Raw genomic sequence first — 25,035 nt, 5'->3', positions numbered from 1 at the left:
TGTGTGTTTACTTTTGGGTTTTTGACTGTCAGCATGAAGCTATTACATCTACAAAATCGTTTGTTTAAAAAAAAGTGAAGCAGCTAAATAATCTCGGTGACTTTACATAAAGTGTAATAAGATACATTTCACAACACAAAGAAAATCTAGTCCAGGATTGATTTTTATTCTTTCAACTTTTTTACAGCTACAAACATGAAGTTGATTTTAATACACTTAATTTAGAAATCAACCTGTAGTTTGCATATTGAGTGCATTCAAACTGACATTGAGCCAGTTCTCAGTATATTCCTTTCTCAAACGAACGGCAAGACAACTTTTGAGTCGTTGCGGTCGAATGGATACCAAGTGCATCAAAACAAGCAGTTCATCCAGGCAAACCCGCCAAGTTATTTCAATGATAAATAAAAGTAATGAAAGATGACATTTTATCACCTAAAGCAAGTGCTGAATGTGATGCCCATTTGTTCAGGGCGCGAGTGCCTCGCTTCTCTATGTGTCAGTTGGTGTTTTTCTTTTCCTCAGTTATTTAACACTTTGCTATCCAAAAATATGCCTTAATATATTTTTGTTGTATTTGCACTCGTTCAAAAACGCCGAAATGTCAATGTGACGCTTAAACACCTTGAAGCATCTTATAAGACGCATGGCTCATTTTCAATGTTGCAGTGGGTACATATGACCACTAGAGGTCAGTGAATTTCTCTTTAATTCAAAGCAGCTTGGTCATGAAACGGTAAAATTACATATCTGGAAACAGTATAATGAAGTGCAGGATGTATTAGTTTTTTTTAATCTGCCTTTAACCTCAATGACATAATTGAACAGATGGAGAATGTTTGAATTGAGGTGAAACAATCAATTGAGGCGCCGGCGGCCCGCCTTGAGGGGGCGGGGATTGCTTCGTGTTTTCCGTTTGTCCTTCACGACGCTCTGCCGCTCACTTTCGGCCCTCGTGGTTAAGCGACGCTCTCTCCACGCGTCTGTACCAGTTTTTGACCTTGGTGTTCTGCATCATGTCGTCGAATGCCTCCAGGCCCTCCATCACTCTGAGGACACCGAACACAGCCTGCAAAAAATAAATTAATAAATAAATAATGGAAGAGATGCTGACCTAAAAACACTGCCAGTGCAAAAAAAGAAGAAGGAAATATAAAGAAAATATGAGACTGTAGAAATAAGTGGTTTGTAGATTTACAGCCAAGATTTATTTTTTTGACATTGTATTAACTGATAAATGACTTCAAGGTTGCACAGTGTCCTCAATTTTAGATCCTTGATTTAAACATGGATTTTAGTGGAGCAGCTTTGCCTGCTTTGTTATCTACCTCCATTAAAAAATGCCTATCCATAGTTTACATCCTTCTACTAAAACAAACCAATGCTAATGCTTTAAGCTCCCACATGTTTGTAAGCCAAGAAGGAGTGTTGTGCCTTGAACACGGGGAAAGGATCTGTGCTCTTTGTGACATCAGAGAGGGTTTATTGAGAGGCAACAGACATGTTATTGCTGGAAAGCATTGGTGGGGTAAGTTTTGCAATTATTTGGGCCCTTTAAATGCAACCTTGTATGTTTTGCTGGAACGTCAACAGGAAAGGTGATGGGCCAATGAAGCTTAATTGCAGAAAATTGTGGTACGAGTCTGGGCACAGTGAACAGGGAGGAATGATTCCTCACCAGGTCTGCCAAGTTGGGCTGCTCTCCACCCATGAACTTCCTCTTCTTGCCAATGGCAGCAATCCAGTCGTTAACCGCTTTGTAGAGATCTTGCCTGACATCCTCCTGCAGGTTGTGCCTACACAGAAAAAGAAATACAAATCAAGCTTCAAAAAATATACAGGTGGGGTAAGAAAAAAACCCCCAATGGAATCAACTCATGCAGAGGATATAAATAGATTTCTAGTGTGCATCTTACCGACTCTTCAGCCGTTTTGCGATTAAATACATGGCTGCTGCGCCCACATATTTGGCAAAGAAACCCTCATAAGTGCCGAATTTGCCCTCGCGGACAATGTAATCGAAGGACGCCAAGGCCTCGCCAGTAGTTCGGTACACATTGGGCGATATGAGATGGACGAGCCAATCGTCGGCCCACGCGCGCCACTTCATTTCCTCTCTGGATGATAGAAGAAGAAGAAAAAAAAAAAAAGATTAATTGTTAAAGAAAAATTCTGTACTGCCAGTAAAATGTTAAATTTACTTTCAGCTGTTGAAGCATGACCTTTCAAAATAAAACTACATGGAAGATTCTGTGAAGAGGGCTGGACTCACTTCTGCATTCCTTTCTCGGGGTAAACTGTTGCTGCGTCAGCCTCGTCCAGCATCAGCCAGTACTTGTTGCTGTACTCCTTCACCTCTTTGCCCTTCTCATTGACCGACTTGAGCTCTGGGTAGCACCGCAGCACCTCAGACACACTTTTATTCCTGGAAGGAGACACAAAAACAAAATGAATCCAAATCATGACGATGCAGCCGTAGCTAAATGCACTCAGGTTATTCTTAATACTAAAACATTGATCTGCAACTCCCAACAAAATTGCTTGCGACTTCTTGATGGTGAATTTTCTCTAACGCGAATGTTTGAAAGGGTTTTACTTACTCATTGATTAAATAAGTCTTGATGCAGCTGATGATAACAGAAGAGTCATTCACTTGCTGTCGCAGGGTAACAAAGAGTTGTAGTTAATGTTAGTGAGCGTTTTAAATAAAAATTCCTATGGAGTTTTACAGAGGTGAAGGAATTCCACCCGGCGATGTTCACACTAGGTTTTTGCCACAGCTTACCATGTCGTCGTTCACCATCAGAATGGGAACTTTTCTGTAGGTTGACCACTTGATCTCCTGCCTCATGACGGGATTCACCTCCACAATCTCATACGGCAGCCCATAGTAGTCCAGAAAAGCTCTCGTCTTGCTGCAGAAAGGGCAGGTCTTGTACTGGTAGAGAGTCAGCCTCAGACCTCCTCCTCCTGAAACCTGCAAACGGATGAGTGGAAGTGTGAGGAGACCCAGCCTAATTCCACCACATGTCCATCAACGTGTCAGAAATCCAAAAAATATTTTCATATTGGAAATATGTTAGTAGACTGCACACAAAAAAAACACGCAAATTGAACTTTATTTGCACCTTTTATGTGATCTTGTTTATGGAGAAATTTATTTTATACTTTTATACAAAAGGCTTCCATACTAAAACTAAAACAATTTAATTGAATTTCAGTTCTAAGTCATGTGCCCCATTAAATCCAAATTCATATTTCCATGCTGACAGACAAATTGTCATACAAAGAAACAAATTATTGACATTGGTCTAAGATACCAGGTGACCCTCCCTGTCAGCAAGCATGAAGAAGCAGAGGCGAATGGAGAATCCAGCAGCCTGCCAGGAATATACTGACACCGACTACCTTGTGACGGTGAGACCGTGAGCGACACCGGGATGTGCACACTCACCTTGGTCTCCTCCTCGGCCAGATGCTGCTGGACTCTGAACTTGACCGTCTGGTACAACCCCAAACCTCCACCGAGCAGGAAGGCGCAGCCGAGCAGCCTGCCGCTTCCCGCACGCAGAGAGGGGAGCACTTTAGTCCGCAGCGCGGCTCCTCCGGTGCCGAAGGCTCTCCTGGAGCCGAAGGCGACCACATTTCCCGCCGGGTAGGACAAGGTAACGGGTCGACGGGCGGCCGGAGACTCTAAAACAGTCCAACCGACCTTACAAAGCGCTCTGGCACAGGCGGCCGCCATGTTGGCTTTACATAAAGTCCCACAATGCACCGCAAAGGCAACAAGAGGTCGACGGGTTTTATTGACCCGAGTTTGGACTGCCAGGCTTGTCTGTGTCGGGTTGGTTTCGCCCAGCGCTCCCTGGGAGGAGGCAAGCGAGAGGAGAGCAGTGTACACACCAAGGACATTATTTAAGAATAAATAATAATATCATACGATTTAATTTTGACAAGAAAAGGTATTATGTATTGCTCATTATTTTTTTAATCGGTTCAGAGCATAATGTGAATTAGCAATACATCGTATCCATCGTTTAAAATTAAACGATAAAATGATAATATAATTATTAATTTGCTGTTACAATTAAAGCTAATTCCCTTTGGATATAATTGTGAATATAACATTATATATAATATGCTGTATATTTTAATATTTGAGAATAGGCTATAACTGGATTGGTGGAACGAGTTTTTTTTTTTCATCACAGACTTTCAACCTTTTTATTTTCCCCCTTATTTTATTTAATCTTTTTCACATTGATAGCATTGCTGTAATTACTACTGCCATTCCTATTTCAAGTAAAACAAAACAAAACAATAGTTTAAGCTGATAAAGTTCGAAATTGAATCTCATTTGTCATTTGTTTGGACCGCTTGGACTCGGTTCCATCTTCGTCAACCACCAGAGCCCGTCCTACGTGTGTTGCGTTCAGGGGACGTCGTCATTCTCAGTTACCCTCCGCTCTATAGATTATCAGCAGCAAGCGGCGGCAGCCAGCGTCTCGTCTCGGTGAACGCGGAGATTCCCCACTCAGTCAGCATCAACATCCTGTTCAGCATCAGTGATACAGCGAGCGAATCTCCCCATCTTCCCGGAGCTGACCACTCCTCGGTGGGATGCCATCGTCGTCGACGAGCAGCGACAGCAGCAGTCGAAGCCGCCGAGTCCGGGGACGAAGCTGAGAACTGCTGCCCGAGAAGACATCTCCGCTGGCCCAGATTTTTTTTTTTGTTCGAGCGTGACTGGAAGGGAGCGGGGTGGCGATGGATGAAGGCAGCAGGAGACAAATAAAAATTTGATCATCGTTGGCTTGGCTAACGCTAGCAGGCTAACATTAGCGAACCCGTTTATCTCGCTTGTTATTTTCCCCCGTTCCACCAAAGTGGTGTTTTTTCCCCCTCCGTGAGAAAACACCCCGTGGTGCTTTTTAATAAATACCACATTGACGGATTTTTGTGGACTAATTTCTCTCTCAAGGATACAGCATCGTGGCTGACTCACAGCTTGGTGGCTAACCTTATTTTCCCCCCATCCACAATCGTTATTTGTTTCTTTTTTTTTTTTTTTTTTTTTTTTTTCTTACCCTCTTCCCCCTGTAGCTCATCCATGAAGAACAAGATGCTGTGGCCGGAGGAGTGTGTCTGAGGCTGGTGGGAAAGACGGAACTTTGCATGGATAAATTCTCCATGAAGGTCATGATACCGAGAGAATGATCATGCTGGAAAAACAGGTAAGGCGCTCGTGTTATTATTATTATTATTATTATCATTATTATTATTAAATTTTTTTTTTAAGGGCTTGGTGTCTGCGAGTTCGTCTTTAGACGCGCACCTGATCTCATTTGCATGGCCGCTAATCAGGCAACGGGCCGATTCGAGGGGACTGTGTTCTGGACCTGAGCGCAGAACCTTTGGGTGGTCGAATGGCGTTTCTATTGGTGACCCCGATGCTGTTAGGATTCCATCATCATAACCTTCTTCTCGGCTCCATCCATTCTCCTCCCTCTCCTCCGTCTGTCCTCAGCCTCCCTGTTTAAGGGCAGCCTCTCTCTTCCTCTCGCTGTCTGTCCTGGCCACACCACTAACATGGACGTGGTTCTCAGCCCTCTGTGATAAAGCTACACCCACCAGTGTATTTTGGGGGGAAATGACTTATGTCAACACATTTTATGCATTTCTTTAAGTGTCAGTAATTGCTGCCCATCCCATGCACCCGGAGTCCAAGGTGACATCCACATCTGAAGCTTCGAAATTAGGTTTATCCCCAATTCTTGGCAGAAGATTTGGGTCAATATATATTCATGTGTGCATGTTTTTGTTTCACCGCATGTAAACGCCTGTTGTTGTTTTCATTATTTGTTTTATTCAGTAGGTAGGGACATTTGGATTTGTAGATTTTAAAGATGCAACTAAGAGGCTAAAATAGGTCAGTCCATTGAAAAAATAGAACAAACACAGTTTTTTCAAGGTGACTGTGGATTCGAGCATTGATTGATTGATTGATTGATTGATTGATTGACTTACAATCCCTTTGCATCATCACAGGCAACAAACAAAGATAGAAATTGTTGTGACATTATTAAAACAGGCATTAAGACTTAGACGATGGTATTCAAATCCTATTAATATACATCCAGTTTGGGATTAAGCTCCACATTTAATTTTAGTTTGGCTGGTGTCCAAATGAGTTTTTTTGCCCAAGAATATTAAATTGTGGGAGTGTTTATCTGAGTTTAGATGGTAACAGTTTGTGTGGATTAGAAACGATACAGTATTTTTTTGTTGTTGAAGTCCATAGTGTTTCCCTTAAGGCCGGCCTGTGATCTTTTTGGAGCAGATTTTCATTTGGTGGAGATGTTTTTGCTCTCGAACAGAGGTCGAGCGCATGCACCAGGTAATTTGCAATACTGTAGGAAACACATGATCACTGAATTTAAAAGAAAAGATACAACAGACCATTTTCCCCCTGTTGCTAATGGTTATTAATGAGTTTTCCATCATCAAATCTTCAAACTCTTTACCCAAGTTCAGACTAAAGCCTCCAGGGAAACATTCCCCCTCCCACAAGCACTTTGGTTGATCATTTTGAAAGTAGGCAGTGAAACACAAATACTTGGTTAAAGGCTCTAAAAATAAACCTCCCCCTGTGTTTTTGTTCAGACTCATTAGGCTCAGTCTCACCCTCGACTGCAGACCGGAAACCCTTGAGGAAATATCTTCCAGTCGATGGAGCTCATAACCTCCTCTGTCCAAGAACTGTGGGAGGTTGACTTCCTGTTGTTTATACACCGAGTTGCATCAGTGACCAGAAACACAGGCTGACACTTCAATAATGCATGTTCGCTTCAGAGACATGAGGTGCGTCGGCTCGAGACGGCACCGCCCCAGAAAACCACTCTGGTCTTGACGTCGCCCTGTGGAGGAAACAATGAAATCGATGGTTACATTAGTCGCTCAGCAGGGAACTGATCCATTCCAATTAATTGTGAGTTTGTGGCTGATTGTTTCTTTGTGGAGTAACTACGGCAGCTTGATTAGATGCAGGTTAATGGGCCTGCTTGAGGGTTTGTGGTTTCGCAAAGTTCATGAATGGTGGAGAAAGCTGATTGGGTGATCATTGGACATTTACAGGTCTTTCATTTTGTGTTTTCATGCCCCTCTGTGGTCTTCTCCTGCATCGTCTCATCAATGCCAACCAAATTTTTGCTCATCCATCATTTTCTCTATCAAAGTATTTAATCTACTTTTTCCATCTCACCTGCATTTTATTTGAATTATGAAAGCCATAAATCATTCACTGTGGCCAACGTTTCCTAGCAACACGTTTTAAGTCTCTTTTTGTCACATTTCCGGCTGGAGATTTATAATCTTGCCAGCGGTGGGATTGCTCAGCTTTCAAATGCTGAAATCCAGCTCATCCATCTGGCCAACCCCCCCGGTGGAGGACTGTTTAAATTGGTCTTCATTTTCCGTCGCTTCAGCGATGGGGGGCGGAGATGTAGTCCGATGTCGTCCTTTTGCACCAATAGGAAACGCCGGACTTAGATATATGAGTGCAGGAAGTGGGAGCTCGGCGTCCTCCTGGCTGAAGTGAATCATTACTGGCGGTGAAGTCACTTCACATCAGCAGGAGACGGTGAACCGGTTCCTCAGCAGGGACGAACCGCTGGAAAGCTGCACGTCTTTCCTGTCCCGTCTCCTCCCTGTTCATTGTTAATCTCCATCAAATGACAGGTTCAAACCAATGATGTTGTCACAAGAATGTTCAGGCAAAGGCGTTGAGCTTAAAGGCCCCATGTTGAAGAAGAAAAATCACTCTACTACTGTTCTGCACCAATGATCCGGGTCGCTGTCTTGTCAGTGAAGCCGGAATCGAGAAATGTTCATCCTCTGTTTGTTCTGCTAAGTAGCAGGGTTCTAGAAATCAGCCCTTTGTGATGTCACGCAGGACACAGCTACCTCCCCGAGGTTATTGACCACACCTGTGGGCATTGGTTTTGCCCTCTGCGACTTTCCTGCTGAAAATCTGACAAGGCAGTTTCAACAGAAGGCTATAAACAGAGGGCTAAATATGTTTGTTTGTTTTTTCTGGAGATGTATGGACTTCTTTTAGGAATATTAAATTGCATTAGTTTGCCCCACTCAAATCTGGGTCAAAATAAAGACCCGGTGACTGGTGTAATATGGGAGCTTTAAGGTACAAACAGAGTTTAATTCAGTAAAATGAAGAAACAGTGGAGGAACCTCATGAATGAGTGTTGGGTCTCCTGTGAGAGGCGAGCAGGATGTGAAGCTCCCCGCTGCCTCTTTTCAAAAGGCTGTATTTAAGCCCACAACACACACACACACACACACACACACACACATGCGCGCACGTACTGTAAACAGCCATTTCTCATTCTTCTCCTCCATATAATTCCCGTTTCCTCTCGCTGCTATTATTGATGTTTATCCTCTTTCCAAACATTTATTCCCATTTTTTCCCCTCATTATCAGGGATAAACAGGGATTGCAGGAAAGGCTGTTAACTTTTCTCCTGCCCCTGCCAGCCAGCGCGCTCCATTTTCTCCGCTGCTCTCTCTCTCACTTTTTAAAGCCTGACTTGACTCCAAGCATATCTGACGTCTTTGTGTGATGGAATGTGACAAGAATCAGACTTTTTTTTTCCTTCTCAACCTTTTTCCCCCCAGAGCGTTTCTTCATTCTCTTTGAGAGCCACTGGTTTTGTGTGCGGGAGAACATCCTGTCCTTGAAATCCCACGTCGCTGGTGTTTTCTGTCCTGTGAACAAGCGTGTTGCAGAATATAGGAGCAGCATTTGTGTCGCCGGCTCTGCCTTCTTATCCTTTCCCCATCCGCTGATGGCTCACTTTGGGAAAAAGCTCTAATTTGTTTCTCGAATCTGCTCTCCGACGGCCCACAGCTGTAATTTCAGAGTGACTGGACCAGATTTGTGTGCTTAAAAGCTGTAATCACTTGCAGACATGCTCCTGTTGACTTAGACAGACTTTTCCATCCCCAAAACTAGGAAGCCAAGGTCTGGCCGCCGCTCAATCAAACCTCACAAGTAGTTCTTGTTCTTCGCATTCAGAATCAGGTGGGAGTCCAATACAAACTGATCAAACTTTGTAAATTTTTTTTTACAGCTTTTGGCTCGATTAAAAACATCGAGCAGCCTGTTTTTAGAAGCTGCGGGGTTAAAACCTGCCCCGATGTTCATTTATTCCTGCAATGGCTCAAAAATGGAAGCGTGTGAATCAATGGATGTGTGATTGCCCAGTCAGCCGCAGTGTGTGGTGGTTTACTGTCTCTCCAAGTGTCCTGCCTTCACCCCGACACAGCTGGGACGGCCTCCATCAGCCCTCTGCGACCCTGAGTGCAGGAGGAGCGGCCATAAGAATTAAAAAATAGATGGATGGATGGCTGGATGGAGCTGTGTGAGATGTGTGATGCTGCCCTGCCGGCTGGAAGATGGGAGCCTTTCATGGTCACAGTGTATCTTGCAGCGTGAAACCAAGAATAGAAGAGATTAATTCAGCGAAACGCGTGCGTCATGCGACGTCTTCACACTCCTCCTTCATCCTCCTGCTGCCTCCTCCTCCTCCTCCTCCTCCTACTCCTCCCCCTCCACCTTGCATGTTGTCACCACACACGTGTTTGGGACGTCTGATGGCACCTCCACGCCCCGACGGATGAACTGACCTCTGCTCCACCTGCACCGCCCCGTTCCTGTTTTGGTCTCCGGCTGCAGGAAGTCGACCTGCAGGTTTCCACCGTCCGGCTTCCTGTCCCGGCTGTGTGTCTGTCCATGAGGGAGGGAGGAGTGGAAGGAGGAGAGGGGGGAGGGAGGGGCGAGGGAGGCTTCGTTCTTCCACAGCTCCACCAAGAGCCGGCTTTGCCTCCCTGTTTCCATGACAACCAGCCTCCTACAGTATTCAGCTGTGGGACGGCGGCTGCATGTGAAAGCAGTTCCCAGCGGTGTCTCGGCCCCTTCGCTGGCGACTCCTCCGGCTGCACTCTCATCCTCCTCTTCTTCTGCTTCTCCCTCTTCTCGTTTCTTCTTCATCTTCTTCTTCTTCTTCCGCTACAGTCTCCGTGTGTTTTTCAGGCAGCAGCTCTTCATCTTCTCCGGCTGCTCTACTCTTCATTCACACGCCATTTTGCATGTGAATGGGGGTGCAACGCTGCCTCGGCTCCTCACCCAAACCTCCCCCCAAGGGGAGGCTGGCAGTTGTAAAATATTTAGGCCGTCCTGTCGCCGTGCAAATATTGGCGAAGGAGGAGAGACGAAGGTGTAGCACGAGGAGCCGGCGTGCACACTGCTGTTTGTTTATTTTGGGGTTTTATTTTGGAGGGATTATCACGTACCCTGAGTGAAAAATAAGTCAGCCATTAGTCTTTGTTTGCACACATTTACGCAAGGATGAAAGACAAAGATTGCAGCGGCGGTGATGGGAAAAGTGGGACGTGTGTTTCGCAACAAGTGATTCAAACAGAACAAACGCAGCTTTTAAAGGCGGCCACGTCATTCTCATTTTCACATCTTTCATTTGATCTTAAACTGTGGCGGGGCAGTGCTGCAGCTCTCCTGGAATTAAAGTGTGCGGCTTCCTGCCCATGTTTTGTTGGAGCACGTTTTCTACACGTTTGGAAGAGGACGAAAACAAGGCGGCGTCAGGGGGGCGGAGCCAACGGGACGAGGCGTTGTGACATCACAGAGCAGAACAGCTCGGAGCCAAATGTCATCCAGGTCACATCCAACGTGCTTCATGTATCTGTCAGCACGTCAACCACATGGAATGAAAGATGTTTCAACTCTGGCTTTTTGCTGTTTGATTGCTTCAGTTTGAGGCTGCAGAAATGATTGAAAAGATTAGAATGCCGGGCGGGACGTCAGTGGGAGGTTCCGTCACACCACAGAAATACTAATGCAGAGCAACATCAATCCCATCACGGCAAACGTGGCGCTTCCGGTCTGCAGCCAGACAGTTTGGGATTCGTGATGAACTGAATCAAACTTGAGGGTTTTTTACAAATGATGTTGCCGCTTCATAAATATGCATTTTATGGGCGTGTGGCTGCAATACAAGCAGCGTTGCAAACTCGGAGACAGGAGTCTGGGGGAGCTGAGCTGAAGGTTCGGGCACAGGTGACTTGCTTGAGTTCTTGCATGATTGTTTTTGGCTGCTTAGTTGAAGGAATGGTTAGGGCCCGGAAACCTGCTGCTGTCTGATTAAAGGTTGCATGTGATCCATCAAAAGTCGTCAGTTGTGACATTTTCGGAATCGCTGCGATTCCTTTTGAAAGCTTTAACATTCACTGTCAAACCAAAGAACCTGAAGGTTGACGAGCCTGATTCCTCTAATAGAAAAACATCCATCAACTTCACACTAGCTGCTTTTCCATTTCCACACATTCTCGCAAAGTGAAAGCGATATTTCTAAAATTTCCACAAAGTACGTTTAAAAATTGCAGGTGTTTACATTGAATGGTGTGAAGCGCATAAGCCGTAATTCTCCTATAATTGAGTACCGTGAGACCCCACTGTGAGAGGTACAAAACATTTTGCACGTTGGAGCAGCTATTGCAGTTGTCACTACTGCTGGTGATGGTTCAAAACCTTTTATCCATATTTGAGATGTTTTTCCAAGTTGAGGTGTTTCCATGACCACTTTTTTTATTGTGATGCTTAGATTTTGCACAATTCTAGAGGTCATGCAAACAACTCATCCAGTTGTTACACAATTAAATGCAAAGTAATGCACACATGCTGTGTCGTGTGCACTTTGTCCCACCAGACCTTCCACCGCGGTGAGATTCAATAGAGTCAACAAATGCACTCGGGTCACTTTCCAAAATGCTCAACAAAGACTGAAGGAAAAAAAAAAAACAGCTTTCTGTCTCGTTGTTTGGCAGCAGTGAATTACGTCCCGCCGGAGAGCGGAAAGCCCAATAACATGTTTCCCTGCTGTGTTTGTCATCATGACATCACACATCTTCCCGGCCAGCGTGCCATCAAACAGAAAATTCTGTCACCGTCGCTGCTTCACACACAAAAGGAAGGATTTTTCTTTTTCTTTTTTTCTCAGCCGAGGGCTGGAGCCTCCTCTTTGACTGCAACTTTAAAAGGCAGCGGTTGTGATTCATGCATCAGCCTCAGACGCCGTCGCTGCACCTCATCTTTAATGGGCTCCCGCAGACAGTCCGGCACTGCTCAGCAACGGCAACACACAAACAGGCAAACCCACAACCCTCCGTGTCAGCCCTGCTCTGCCGGGCGGCACGCTGGAGCCGGGGCAGTCGCTACCTCTCCGTCTACCTCCTGCGTTTCATCCGCCGCCGTTGTCCTCTGAGGGAGACGGAAGGAGGGAGACGGAGGGAAGGAACACGCACACTGCAGCCGTCGTGGCTCAACAGCTGAAGACCGTTGGGCAATACCTCCAGAAGACATCGAGCCTCTGACAGCAGCGACGTCCCCACGCTGACGAAGAGAGAGGAAGAGGGAGGAGAAAGGCAGGAGGAGGGGGAGGAGGGAGGGAGGGAGGGTTGTAGGAACCTGGGAGGAACAGCAGGAGGAAGCACGTCGAGGAGTTCCTCTTGTTTTCTCTTTCAGACGGATTCCTCGCCGTCCTCTGTAAAGAGACGCAGCGGTGAAGGACAGGGAATTCCCTCCCGGCTGCTTTTTGTTTTTCATTTTTATTTTTATTTTCTCCTTTTCTATCGCGGTTGGTGCGAACGGCAGTGCGAACGGCGGCGGTGCGCTCAGGGTTGCAGCATGGAGACCAAATCCCTGTTCAACCTGCACCGAGCCCTCGCTCAGCCCGTCAAGATGTGCATGTTCGACTTCCCCGTCACCATCCTGGAGGACCTGGTGAGGAGCGCGCGCACATACACACACACACACACACACACACACACACGCGCGTACGGTGAAGTGTGCCTCTCCTCTCGATCTTCCTCGCTGCTATAAAATATGCATTGTTAGACATGCATGCATTAGTGTGTCTGCACACGGTGTTTTTGCATGTCTTTGTGTGTGTGTTTGTGTGTCTGCAGTCATGTCATGCACTACATCGTGTGGTCAGTGCTGCAGCGTCAGCTGATGGGTGCATTTGTTCCTTAGATGACCATTGACGGCTTCATACGTGTGTGTGTGTGTGTGTGTGTGTGTGTGTGCTGTGCGTTCCTTGTGTGTGTCGGCCTCAGCTCTGTACATACCGTCCTGGTCCCCCCCACCCCCCTAACCTTCCCACCCTCCCCTGGCCCTGAGTCAATTAACGGCCAATTAGACCTCGTAAAAGCCCAAGTCACATGACTCCGCGGGCGGTTAATGAGGAGTGCCGACGACTCAGCGTGTCGGAGATTCGGAGCGTTTTTCTCTTTTCTCCTGCTCAGCATCAGGTGGTTGTGTTGTGTTTGTTTGGCTCGTCTGTCTCACGACAACGACAACCAGGAAACGCAGACGCTTCAAATATTCAGGCGTCAACCTGTAGCTTTGTCGTCAACTAAAGAAAGAGTTCGGCCTTGTGTGTGTGTGTGTGTGTGTGTGTGTGTGTGTGTGTGTGTGTGTGTGTGTGTGTGAGAGAGAGAGTGTGAACACAAACAGGCTGGACCTGGAGCTGTTTTGACATGTTTCCTCATGTCTGAGTAATAATCCCACGGCGACTCATGAGCGAGTTCCTGTGTCAGCTCCTTAATAAACCTCCCAGACTGAAACCACACACTGATCTGCTGCTGTGGCTGCATCTGCGGCTGAACTCCAGGTCAATGTTGTCTTTAAAGGAGGCTCTGATGTCAGAGCAGAGGACTTGTTGCTGCCTGGCCTTTATCTTGCGCTTTGAGTCTGTTTTTGCAAGATCTTTCCACATCTGTTTGGTGAATAAAACCCCTTTTTTTTTTTTCTCGAAAAAGATAAAATTCTTAATCACTGCTAATCTTTTCCTTTGTGTTTTCCATATGAGACATGCTGAGGGTCTGTTGTCGTCCCTCCCAGTCGAGCGTCAACTTAATTCCTCAGCACGATGCCAATTATTCTTGCAGCTTTGTAAACACTCTCTGTTCGTCCCTTTTCCTGCTTGCACTCGACAATAGAGCCTAAACCCAGAGCCACGTCCAGGAAAAATACTTTTTGTGTGCAAGAGCCAGAGTGACAAAGTCCCTTCCTCGATGCAATCTAATTCCATCACTGGTGTTTTCATTTTCTGTACAAACAACATTTGTCTACACTAGGGGGGAAGCAAAAGCAGCTTAGCTAAGTATCTTTGTAACATGGCAAAGAAAAGTATTTCAAGGCTCCTGTTATGTTCTGGATGATCTTGCACTCTGCAGAAAGACCTGAAACTGCAGGTGGAACGTTTTCCTTAATTCACATGTCCATGTGAGGAAAAGTGGAACAGTAAACAGAAGAAAAAAGAAGACTTTTTTTTTTTAAAAACCATGTAATCAGATTATTTCCCCTTCCACTTGAGACATTCAGCAACAATTCAAGGCTTCCTATCGGTGCAAGTGACGACACTAAATGTTTATCACTGCCAGCAAGGAGCCGCCCATCTTCTACAAATCACTTGCCAAAGCCAGTCAGGAGAAAAACATCTTTTCCAGTGAGAAAAGCTTTCAGTGCCTTCCTGTAATATAAAAGTGCTGTTTGCGGCAGCCATGCTCATCTCTTCAGCTGCAACCACTATTTACAAGCTTACAGTTTCTTCTTCTTCTTCTTCTTCTTCTTCTTCTTCTTCTTCTTCTTCTTCTTCTTGAAAGGGCAGGTTTCTGTATTTCAATTCATGGACACTGCGTTCCATTCCATTCCTTTGACTGAAAGTGCATCAGATGGGAGCTTTGCACGGTGGATGTGTGTCAGATTTGAAACTTCGACGATAGCGCTACAGAGGGAGTGGCTCCCGAAATCTTCTGCTGACTTCTTGCATAAAAAAGAAAAAAAATGGAGGTGGTGTCGGGGGAGGAGGGGTGGAGACGTTTCTCTGTCTTTAATTTCACTGCTCGCTACCTTTAAGTCCCTTCACTGTTGGATACACATTCTTTGCTTAGTCACTTTGTTTGCACTGATACCGATTAGTCTTGGGAGGTGCAGCAGGCCTGCGCCCACCCGGCTGCGTCAAACGGGCTTCGGATGGACTTGCTTGCTGACATTAAGCCAGAATCCTCTTTATTGTTCAGCCAGTGATGCTCCCAGAAGCCGGGTGGGGAACATTAAACAGGAAGGCGCCACCAACAGTCTCATCACCTGTGGAAAAAACCTTGACTTGACTTATTCTGAAGAACAGAGGACTTCCTGTTGTTTCCAGCCCGTCTCTGTGGCCACAGTCTGCAGGGCTGTAGGAGCCCCGGGCTTACACTGCGCTATGAAACATGCTCTAACAATAATATTTAATAATAAGACCTGATACTGTTGCAGGAACAAATGTTTGCTGTTGCCTCTCGCTCTTTCTGCGGCTGCTTCGTTTCAACTCGGGTCAAACTGCCGCCATCAGCATGCGGCATTGTGAGACGGCGGAGAGATATTGTTTGGGACTCAGGGAATGTTTTCATTAGGAGTTGTTTTATATTAAATGGAGACCTGCAAGTCTGTGAAAGCACACTGGAGTCACGCTCTGCGGCCGCAGCCCCAGGAAAAAAGGGCAGTTGCGTGTCGTCATGGTTATCTCAGCCCTGAGCTCAGACACTGGGGATGTGTAACAGTCTGACACAAGCTGAAGTTGTGTGTGTGTGTGTGTGTTTAGCAGCTGAACACATAAAGAAATGATTCTGTGGGAAGCACGTTGGGTCGACAGGCGGTCAGGCTGAGATTTCTGTCTGAGGGGCAACTGGACGAGCAGCCTGTTCTGACAACAGCTTTAAAACAGATGGAAAAAATACAATTATCCATAATAATAATAATAATAATGATGATGATAATAACAATTTAGCAGTGGTGGTTGAGTAGTCAGACCAATATCACCATTTCCTGATAGGGTGTATCCATGTTAGGGTCTTGGGGGATGAATGAGTGCGCTCTATTTTAGTTTTCTTTGTCACCAACTTGAAAATGGTCCGTGTGTATTTATCAATGATAAAAACATGGAAACTAATATTTTTCAGAATCTGCATCCAGGGTTTCCTGTGTATGTGAACACCAAGGAGTCTGACTGCGGTGTGAAGAAGGAGAAGAATGTATGCGGAAGCTCTTGGAGGCTAACGGCTAACAGGCAGTGATGCTTGAACGAACTGTCTTTACGCTGGCAAGTTGTCAAGCTGTCAGACCGTCGGTTGGCTCTTCAGGAAGTCGATGGATGTCTGCGGACGCGTTGATAATATTCAGGCTCTCAGTTTGTCTTCATCCTTCATTTAAATTATTTACAAATGTGTGCGTGTAGAAATTATCAATTGCTTAAATGCCTTCTGCTAGTTTTCACTAATTTAAGGCTGCTCGTTAGTGTTGTAGTACTGGAGATTGGTCTTGGTCTCCAGACCACTTTTTAAGGGTCTCGGTCTCGTCTCGGACTCTTGTCACCAGTCAAAACTCAGCCAATACTGTAATGACACGATTATAACGGTAAAGAATCCAGCTGCTGCGGATTCCTTTACTTTAATTAATAAAGTATTAATCAATCAATCAATCAATCAATCAATCAATAAATCATTTACGCCCTGTTTGTGACACCCAGAGTGACATCCTGCCCTCTTATTCCCAGTTCATTTATTTTTAAAATTTATGTAGCAAAGTTGTTTTTTTGAAAATGGTTCCATTTAGAAGCAAACTTGAATTTAAAAAAAAAGATACAGCTTATTTTCTTCTGTTTCGTTGTTATTTTTCTTTGATATATAAAGTCTTGGTCTTGTCTCGATGCTCTCTAGTCATGATAATGTCTCGGTTAGTGCCGTCTTGACTACAACACTACTGCTTGTAGAAGAAAGCACATTTCCACCGTGAGTGTTTGGCCTTGGATCTCCCACTCACTCCCGAAGCTGACGATGTGATGGTGATCGTGGCTGCCACCAGCTGAACAACTGACCAATGTGCCCAAAGGGCTTTAAGTAAGCAGACAAAAGTCTAAAAAGGCCACAAAGGTCATTGAACCAGGCTGGTGGTGGTGGGTCGGGGGAGCAGTGTGGTATCAGTGTGGTCCCAGTGTCCTGAGGGTGCTCAGTCATACCCTCCCACTAACGAGGGCTCTGGGAGCACAAGTGCACAGCTACTGGACAGTGAGTGGGAAGATACGGACAAGTGTGGGAATCCCGGCAGCGGAGCGCCGCTGCTGATTCTGATGTTTGTCTTTTGTGTTTTTGTTTGACTTGCAAAACTGGAGCAGAAGAGCAAATATTCCAGTCTTGGAGAAATACATGTCAATGTGGAGCAAAGAAAAAAAGTACAAAGATTGAAAATTGAACTCATTGTTAGTTGTTGAAACTACACTGTTAACAATTACACCAACAATTCAGCTGCTTACTCGTGAGGATGTGCCTCAGTATTCCAGCTCTTCCTCGCAGAAGCAAAATAGGTCAGAGCCACAGCTCTTGTTGCATCACTTGCTATGGGCTCTTTCAGACTATTTTTAAACTTTTATAAATCAAGTCATCTTTTTCCTTGAAGTGCTTTGCCAAGTACTCGGGATTACTTTAGGAAATTGGTTTTGAAGAGTTGTTATGGCTTTAATTACAGGATATTTGGTTGTCGCTGAGGCCTGCTCTTCTTCTTCTGCTTCTTCCTCGCCTGGTGTCGTTTATCCTCCTCCTCCTCTGGTTGTTTTGGACACGCAGGGCCGTGGCGATGGCTGCCTTCCCTCACAGATAATTAGGCCAGAGTGCTGCTGTCCTTGTGGTCCCTTCAGTGGCATTCAAGGAAAAACAGAAATGTCAGATATAATGACGCCGTTACTCGCGATTGTCTGCAGAGCTCGCTGCGAGTGGCAAGTGTGGGAACTGTTTTCTCCGTGCTTCACCAAGCGGTCGCCCCGCAGATGGAGGAAGAGCCGGCTGTGCTAAACTAGCTAGTTCATATTCAGGCCAGGGGGAAAACATGGAAAAGTACATAGAGTCACCGCTAAGTAATTGACGTAACCTAAAATCACCCTGTAAAGTCACCTTGTAGTGCAGGTTGATTGCTTGGATCCTGAAATGTGGAATCATCTTCGACATCCGACTTGGAAAACTGCTGTCTCAGGCATTTTGTCAGTGCCCTTAACAGCGACCAACCTCTGCGTTGTTTTGGTTGCAATGTAAGCAGTAAGCAACTACCTCAAGCTGCCAGTAGACACCAACGAAGAAGACCGAAAAGAAGAAAGGAAGTGAGCAGGAGCCTTGCCGCCTCTGAAATGGATTAGCATGGATGCTTGCTGGAGCTAAAGTTCTGTCAAAGCTGGGTGGGGTTTTCACATTATAATAGAAAAGTAAAGAAGGACTTTGTGTCAATGCTCCTGCAGAAGACAGGAAAGTAGAACAGGAAGCAGAAAACCGGGCCTGACACACGGCCCGATCAGAACCTGGAGCCTGTTGCACTTGCACATGAAATGAAAGTTTTATTCAAACTTAGGCTCGTTGGAAGGAAAGAAGACGCCGTGCGGGAGGAAGCCTCAGCTGTCCTCTCTGCACAGCGTCGCCTGATTTGTTTCTCCCTCCCAGCCGAGGCGACAGTTGTCAGGTGGCCTCATCGCAGCAGCGCCGCTCTCCCAGCGGCCCCCCCGTTGTCGGCACGTTGGCACGAGAAAGCATTTTTAAACAGCACGACGCCGGCTCGAGTTCCCCCCTCCACGCCCCACCGATCCCGCCCCCCCACCCCCCGGGCGAGCTGAAACAAAGGCACGGAGGATAAATCCCCAGGCTGTCAGCGGCACCAGGGGAAGAGAAGGAAGAGGAGGAGGAGGAGGAGAAGCTCTGGAGAGGCAGCAGCAACTGATGCTCCCAAATGGAGGGGGAAAAAATTCAAATAAAACTGGCTCCTGAACATTTAATTTATCTGGGTTTGTCATTGCGAAACTGAGGTTTGGTTGTTAAAGAAAAAAAACAAAACAAATGAAAATCCCCATTTAGATGATCAAGGAAGTGCTTGAGAGTTTAACGAGCTTTCATTTTCGTTGTGGCTGTGTGAAAGTGTCGCAAGACGGCCGCATTGTTGCCGTGGTCGTCCCGGAGCTGTGGCAACATTTCTCAGAAAGAAACCCCGGACGCACCGCCGAGCTTGTGTTGTGCACGGCCTCTTTGTTTTACTCCGGCAATGGTTAATTTTTTTTTTTTTCTTTTGCCCCCTCTCTCCTGTGTTGTTCCCTCTGGTTTTGTTGACACAGCTGGTTAAGTAAATATGTATGAGCGGAGTGCCGGCGGGGAGTTGGGGCTGATCTCTGGCAGGGCCGGTCGTGGCTCTCGCTGCTCGTCCATGGCTCTTCTCGCTGCTGGATCGGCTCGGTGATGTGGTGCTGGAGCCCGCGGACGCACCGACGGCTGCTGGCGACGGGCGCCGGCCGGGACGACTACTACCGGGCGGCCGGGAGACCGTCGCGCCAACAACAGGTTAGAGTCTAAACTCTCACCTACTGAGGCCCACAGGGAGCAGGCGGGTGGGCCGGCGGGCTGGCGAGCCCGCTCATGGCTTCATGTCTCGGTGATAAGAAGTGAACTTCTGTCCCTTCTGCTCCTCAGGCCGTAAATTCCCGTACGAACTGCGAAACCAGTTGAGCGACTGGTTTATTAGCTGATTTTCAGTTTCTTGGTGACGGTGTGTTTCACAGATCCGGTGCAGAGAGTCTTTGTCTCCTCTCTCCTGGTCCTGGAGTTGAGTTGAGTTGGTGCTCCTCAGGCTTTTGTGAAGGCTGTTACGGCATGGAATGGAGACCTTTGCCGCAGTAAAAAAGCAGCCGCTCTTTTATCCGACTGCAGCTTTGAAACTAATTCAGGAGCACAAAACGGCAAAAAGAAAAAAAAGAAAAAAAGAAACAAAAAAATGAAACAAAAATCTGATTTTGTAAGGTATTATTAATAAGAATATGGATGGATATTGTCTTATCGTCATCTTGCATTGTGCCATTACAGTTTGATAAGATAGATTCTAATGAGGAAGCGATAAAACAATGAGCATGAAGTACACGTGATGCAACTATTTGTGTGGCACATCAAAGGCTTCTCTTTGTGATGGTGCCATGTGACTCCTTGATGAATATTCAGTGTGGAGTCTTGGATCCGCTCTTAGCAGCCTCAGTCGCTGCACTATGTTGAACTCTTGAACTCTGCTACCTCGCCGCTAGTTTGGCTCTCATTTTTTTCCGCAGCATTAACATCATTAATGTGGCGTCGACCCTGCTGTGGTCCGTCTGACCGGCTGAGCCGACCTCTGCTGTAAGTCTCCAGCCCGAGTCCTCCTCATGCCAGGAGGATGTTTGGTCGCGGCCTGACACCGTCTTCTTCTGCGCTCACGACCTTCGCACAGGTTGCGGCGGTTCGCCTCCCCTCCGTGACTCAATAATTGCTGTTTGTGCCTTGATTTTTAAAGCCGTGTTTAAGCCGTGACTGTTAAATCCACTTATCATTGTCGGCTTAAGGCAAAAAAAAGAGGAGGGTCGAGCTGCTGGTGGGGAATCCCTCGTCATAATCGCCGTGCAGTTGTTCCGGAGATCAGAGGGGGATGAAAAACATTTCTGTTACTCATTATTCCTGCTTTTTGCATCTTTTTTTCCCCGTCTGTATCATTGGCTCCTCAAGTTTAAATAACTGCATGAGAATTTCACCCCTGCATTTAATAAACAGTCTCGCTTCATCCGGACTAAAATCCAGTCCAACGTAGACTTTCTGTTGCTCAGGGCAGCACGACAGAATGCACTGGTTGACCTCAACTGTCGAATCGCGTCAGGAGCCGTCGCACTGAGACATGAGGAGGACGCCCACCATGCCACCGCCACGTCATTCTTATTCACACATCATCCTTATATTTCTGAATTTGGCCAACTGGCTCGACCCACCGCACTGATGTCTCTCTTTAGGTCTCATCATTTTCATTCAGACATATCAGCGAAGAACAAATCGCTCCTCCTGTTTTTAAACCCCTCGACTTGACTTGTGTTCTGATCCAGTTGCAGCTCAGCTGGTTTCTGAGCTTTGGAGCAAAAACTGTTTTCAGCTGTTCTATCTTTTTTTTTTTTTTTTCCTGTTATGTAAGTCTTTACTTTGTGTCTGGTTCATTTTCTGACACAGCTTTTTGGGGGTTTGTGTGAAGCAGAGAGACGCCAGTACCACAGGTCTCTTTGCTGCCCCCTTGAGGCCGCACTAGGGGTTTTACTGGCCCTGCTGAACGGCGTTCCTACCACTTACTGCGTCGTTTGGTGTCATCTGGACTGAAACACAGCCGCGCTGCTTCAGATTTCGGTGGAACTTCTCGGTCTGTGTACACACGTATCCGTGTATGTGTGTGTTTGTGGCAGCGAGAAAGAGGCGCGGTCTGAGGCGCTCTGTTATAAACATGCCAAAGCACAACTCTGCTATTGATTCTCAGCAGATGGAGGCAGAGCTTCAGTTTAATGGCCGCACACTCAGAGCTGGCCGATCCTCACAACTCTGAGAGATGTCTGAGATTCTCTGGGAGACACACAACTCTGGATGTTTTACACTCAGACTGTCTTTACAGCCGGATACGTGTCAGGACTTTTGATGATGTTCACCAGCTTTCCCTGCTTCTTTTGCACCTTGCACAATGCAATCAGAAATTTTCCTCACCAGACATTTTTTTTTTTTTTTTTTTTTTACAGTGATTAAACTGAAGGCATTTGGCCAAACCACAATTAGAAAGAACTGTCTTTGCTCCAGATCAGCCTCTTTCCTGTATTAATACATTTTGCACTCACTGCGTGGCAATAACTCAAGTTGCAGCTGGGCTTGGCTCTCGCACAAGCTGTGCCGCTGCAGAATTATTTGACGTACTCTCTTGTACACAAACAGATGTCCTATTTGTACTTTTTAATGTGATAACCCAAATTAAAATCCCATTACATTTGGAAAATAGGAGCATTTCTGACAAAAAAAGTAATGCATCGAAAGTGACAAGAGCTGATCGCAACAGCTGCACACTTGTGAGTTATGAAGCGTGCAGCGATTATGAGTCTGGATGATGTGAAAAGGCCCAAGAGGTCAGATGTGTTTGCGCTGGGATTCAGCCTCAGCTGGTGCGGCAGATGTTTCTGTCACATTTGCTCGCTGGCTCTCACACCTGTTCGTCCTGCTGCAGCACAAACATTCCATGACAGTTATCTGCCTCTCGGCAAGGCAGGCTAAATAAATTTAAGACCTTAATCGTTTTTAAAGGGTGTTCAGGCATCTCATTAGGGTGATGGATGCCAACGGGTTGCGTGCCACTTCTGTACCGACGTTGTCCAGTAGGGGGCGTTGTGAGCTGTTGAACTGCTGTAGCTGCAAGACCAGAGACAAAAAAATTATATGAAAAATGTATAAGCTCTTATGGATCTATTTCTCTGTGGGTGCTGATGGATTATTTGCGCTGTTTATTTTTGGATAAAATATTTTCTTGTGTTTTTTTTTGCATTTAAAGAAATAGTTTTTCTCTCTGAATCTTGCTGCGCGCAAGATAATCAATTGTGACAAAATGTATTTAGATTTACAAAGACCAGAACGGTGGGGGTGCAGTGATTATCAGAGATTCTACATAAATTAAGGAAATTAAAATTCCAATGTACTGTCTATATTTAGATACATTTGTCTTTCAGTAATGACTTTGTGTCACATATAATTAGAATATATAAACATTTCTTCAAAACATCGTCGCTGCAGTTTTGTGTTTCCACACTGCGACAAGGGCAGTATATATATAGTGCTTTATTTTCCTGCTGCCAACCTGCTGCCATAGTGAGAACAGAAACAAAGCATAATTTCCCCGAGCCGTGACGTCAGAGAAGGGGAGTTTCATGCTGCCTTCACTGACTCTGTGGAATTGTTGTTTTAGCTGATGAGGTTGCCTGAGCCGGAAAATCAGATCTGTACATTCCGTTTGAAAGTGAAGTCTTTTTAAGACCCATCCATCCATCCATCCATCAATTTGATATGGAATTGGCCGATGCATTTTAAAAATGCCGTCTTCTTGACTAGAGAGCGGTCATTTGAAATTTGATGTTCTCCTCGGCTTTTATTCATTGCTGTGGTTGTTTCGAAACTTTTCAGATGACGCTCGTCAACTTCATTATTATTGTGTTTGATGGTTGTTTAATTTAATCTCCTTTAAACAGCTGCGTATAGGTAACCGATGAGTCTCATGATGTTTGCGCTGGATACAACGCGTTCACATTTACGAGCTGTCCCATTTCCGAGGGCCGTGAATGCAGCTCCATTCTCTCGGGGCGGGGTTTAGAAAAGCCCAGTCTGAGTCATGATTCCCCTAAAGGCGGCCAGCAGCGATGATCCGCCACAGTCACTGAGACATTGGCCCGGTACTGATCACTGATCAACACCCCGACATGTCGCCCCCGTTGCCGTGACTGAGCAGTGGGCTCAAGCCGGGCATCCATGGTCTTTATCCCGGGGATGCGAACCGAGGCGCGCCGCGTCAATCCGGGACCGCTGCTCGAGATGTTTGACTCGTCGTGGCGGGTTCGCAACATTTGGGACGGCGTTCGGCTGGAGGTGGTGGAGGACCGCAGTCCTGTGGTGCTGCACAGCTTCACACACCTGGACCCGGACCTGCCGCTGCTGGAGGTGAGTCAAGGAGGGGGAGGACATGGAGGAGGAGGCGGCGGAGGAGGAGGAGGAGGAGGAGGAGGCCAGGAGACCAGGAGGAGAGGCGCTGGACGTCGGTGCGGTTTGTTGTGGTGTGACCAGGATGACGGTGTGTCTGTTGGGGCGCACAGGCTGATGATTCGGAATGAGTTGATATGTGCGATGATGGAATAATGCGGTTTGATTTCACCTGCAGTCGTGTTGAGTTGGATCAGAACGAAAAGAGACAAGACATATTCGTGCTGAGATACATTCACGCTTCCAATTCCAGATCTTTCCCCTGCGCTTTTATTTGGTCACTTTAGTGTCCCTCCGGTTCTCAACAATATATACAATACAAACCCGACGTATTAAAATGTCCACTATGGCCTTTTACTTAATAAAGGATCGTATTAGTCATCGTGAAGTCACTTGTAATCCTGCATTTGTAATCTGATTTGAGCACATGCTGCTCACCAGATCATCAAAGTGCTTTGTTGTCGCTCGCTGTGAGAACAGTAATAATAGAACAATAACGATCAAACGATGGAAACCAACTCGAACGGTGCCGTGTGACTGTGAAGTCCTGTTTAGTTTGCCTGTCGCTGCCACTCCTCCCTCCGCACGCTTTATACTCACTTCACGACTGAAATGAAGAGGCGTCCGGTAGGAGCCCTGCACATCTCTATTATTGACTCGCGTTTCGCCTGGTTATAATGAAAGTACCACATTGTCATACTGCAGTGTACAGGACACTATTGCTGTGTTCTGTGGGACTAAGACATATTCCAAGATGATTCAATCTCTACATTAGCCCCGTCCTTTATTGCAATTCCGATTTTCTGTGAAGTGGAGCTTCTTCTGCCAAACGATTCACTTCCCCAGGCCAGACAATATTGTTGGTGTTGACTTTTTACGAGGTGTAGTTGCTGGAAATATTTCCAAATGCCCTGGCTTATTAGAGTGTCGATCAGTGTTTTTTTTTTTGTCATTCGATGGCAAGAAAGATACGGTAATCAGTAAACAGAAAGTCATATTTTTTATTAAGAGTCGTTTGAAGGCTTGAGATATTTTCAGTGGTGACCTGAGCGGCGGAACATCAAGCGATAGAATTTTGAAACCGCCCCACTCACGTGGCTATAAAAAGTGTTCTTGATGTTCTGCTCTCTGGGCTATAAAACTTAATTTGCTAATTCAACTGATTTAATATCCGTAACACCACTTCCTCATTCTCACACTGCACCACATTCCACCCAACCCCTTATTCCAGATCTCCCATTGTCTGTCGAAAATCATTTTCCCTTTCTCAATGCTTGAAATTAGAGCGCACGCCCGCCCCGAGCTCTTCCCATGT

General features: G+C 46.0%; 2 protein-coding genes across 9 annotated transcripts in view; one reads left to right on the top strand and one right to left on the bottom strand.

Annotated features, from left to right (window-relative positions):
• Positions 1 to 145: 145 nt before the first annotated feature.
• On the bottom strand, positions 146 to 3,775 carry ptgesl (prostaglandin E synthase 2-like). 2 transcript variants are annotated; one of them, XM_076046972.1, is made up of 7 exons: positions 3,455 to 3,775; positions 2,786 to 2,977; positions 2,601 to 2,656; positions 2,273 to 2,425; positions 1,917 to 2,117; positions 1,679 to 1,796; positions 146 to 1,069 (listed from the first exon to the last, which is right to left on the bottom strand). In XM_076046972.1, exons 1-7 carry the CDS (start codon positions 3,743 to 3,745, stop codon positions 941 to 943), a joined length of 1,140 nt encoding a protein of 379 aa, XP_075903087.1. In that variant the 5' UTR covers positions 3,746 to 3,775; the 3' UTR covers positions 146 to 940. The 2 variants fall into 2 exon arrangements, with proteins under 2 accessions (XP_075903087.1, XP_075903088.1); XM_076046973.1 differs by having other exon boundaries at positions 2,786 to 2,970; positions 3,451 to 3,772.
• A 715-nt stretch (positions 3,776 to 4,490) lies between these two features.
• LOC142902128 (ral guanine nucleotide dissociation stimulator-like) overlaps positions 4,491 to 25,035 on the top strand; it is a 37,993-nt gene continuing 17,448 nt past the window's right edge. For 2 of the 7 annotated variants that reach the window (XM_076046964.1, XM_076046963.1), the window contains exon 1: positions 23,385 to 23,681. In XM_076046964.1, coding sequence (XP_075903079.1) covers positions 23,493 to 23,681 — 189 coding nt within the window. In that variant the 5' untranslated portion in view covers positions 23,385 to 23,492. Of the gene's footprint in view, positions 5,235 to 12,607; positions 12,874 to 19,283; positions 19,503 to 23,384; positions 23,682 to 25,035 lie in introns of those variants that run through there. The other 5 variants (XM_076046970.1, XM_076046969.1, XM_076046967.1 and 2 more) reach the window with 5 other exon arrangements.

Source organism: Nelusetta ayraudi, unplaced genomic scaffold, assembly GCF_046127955.1.
Source record: "Nelusetta ayraudi isolate G7.1 ecotype Tasmania unplaced genomic scaffold, CSIRO-AGI_Nayr_v1 ptg000092l, whole genome shotgun sequence".
Classification (NCBI taxonomy): domain Eukaryota; kingdom Metazoa; phylum Chordata; class Actinopteri; order Tetraodontiformes; family Monacanthidae; genus Nelusetta; species Nelusetta ayraudi.
The sequence above is the reverse complement of the archived record's forward strand: the minus strand, read 5'-3'. Positions and strand labels throughout refer to the sequence as shown.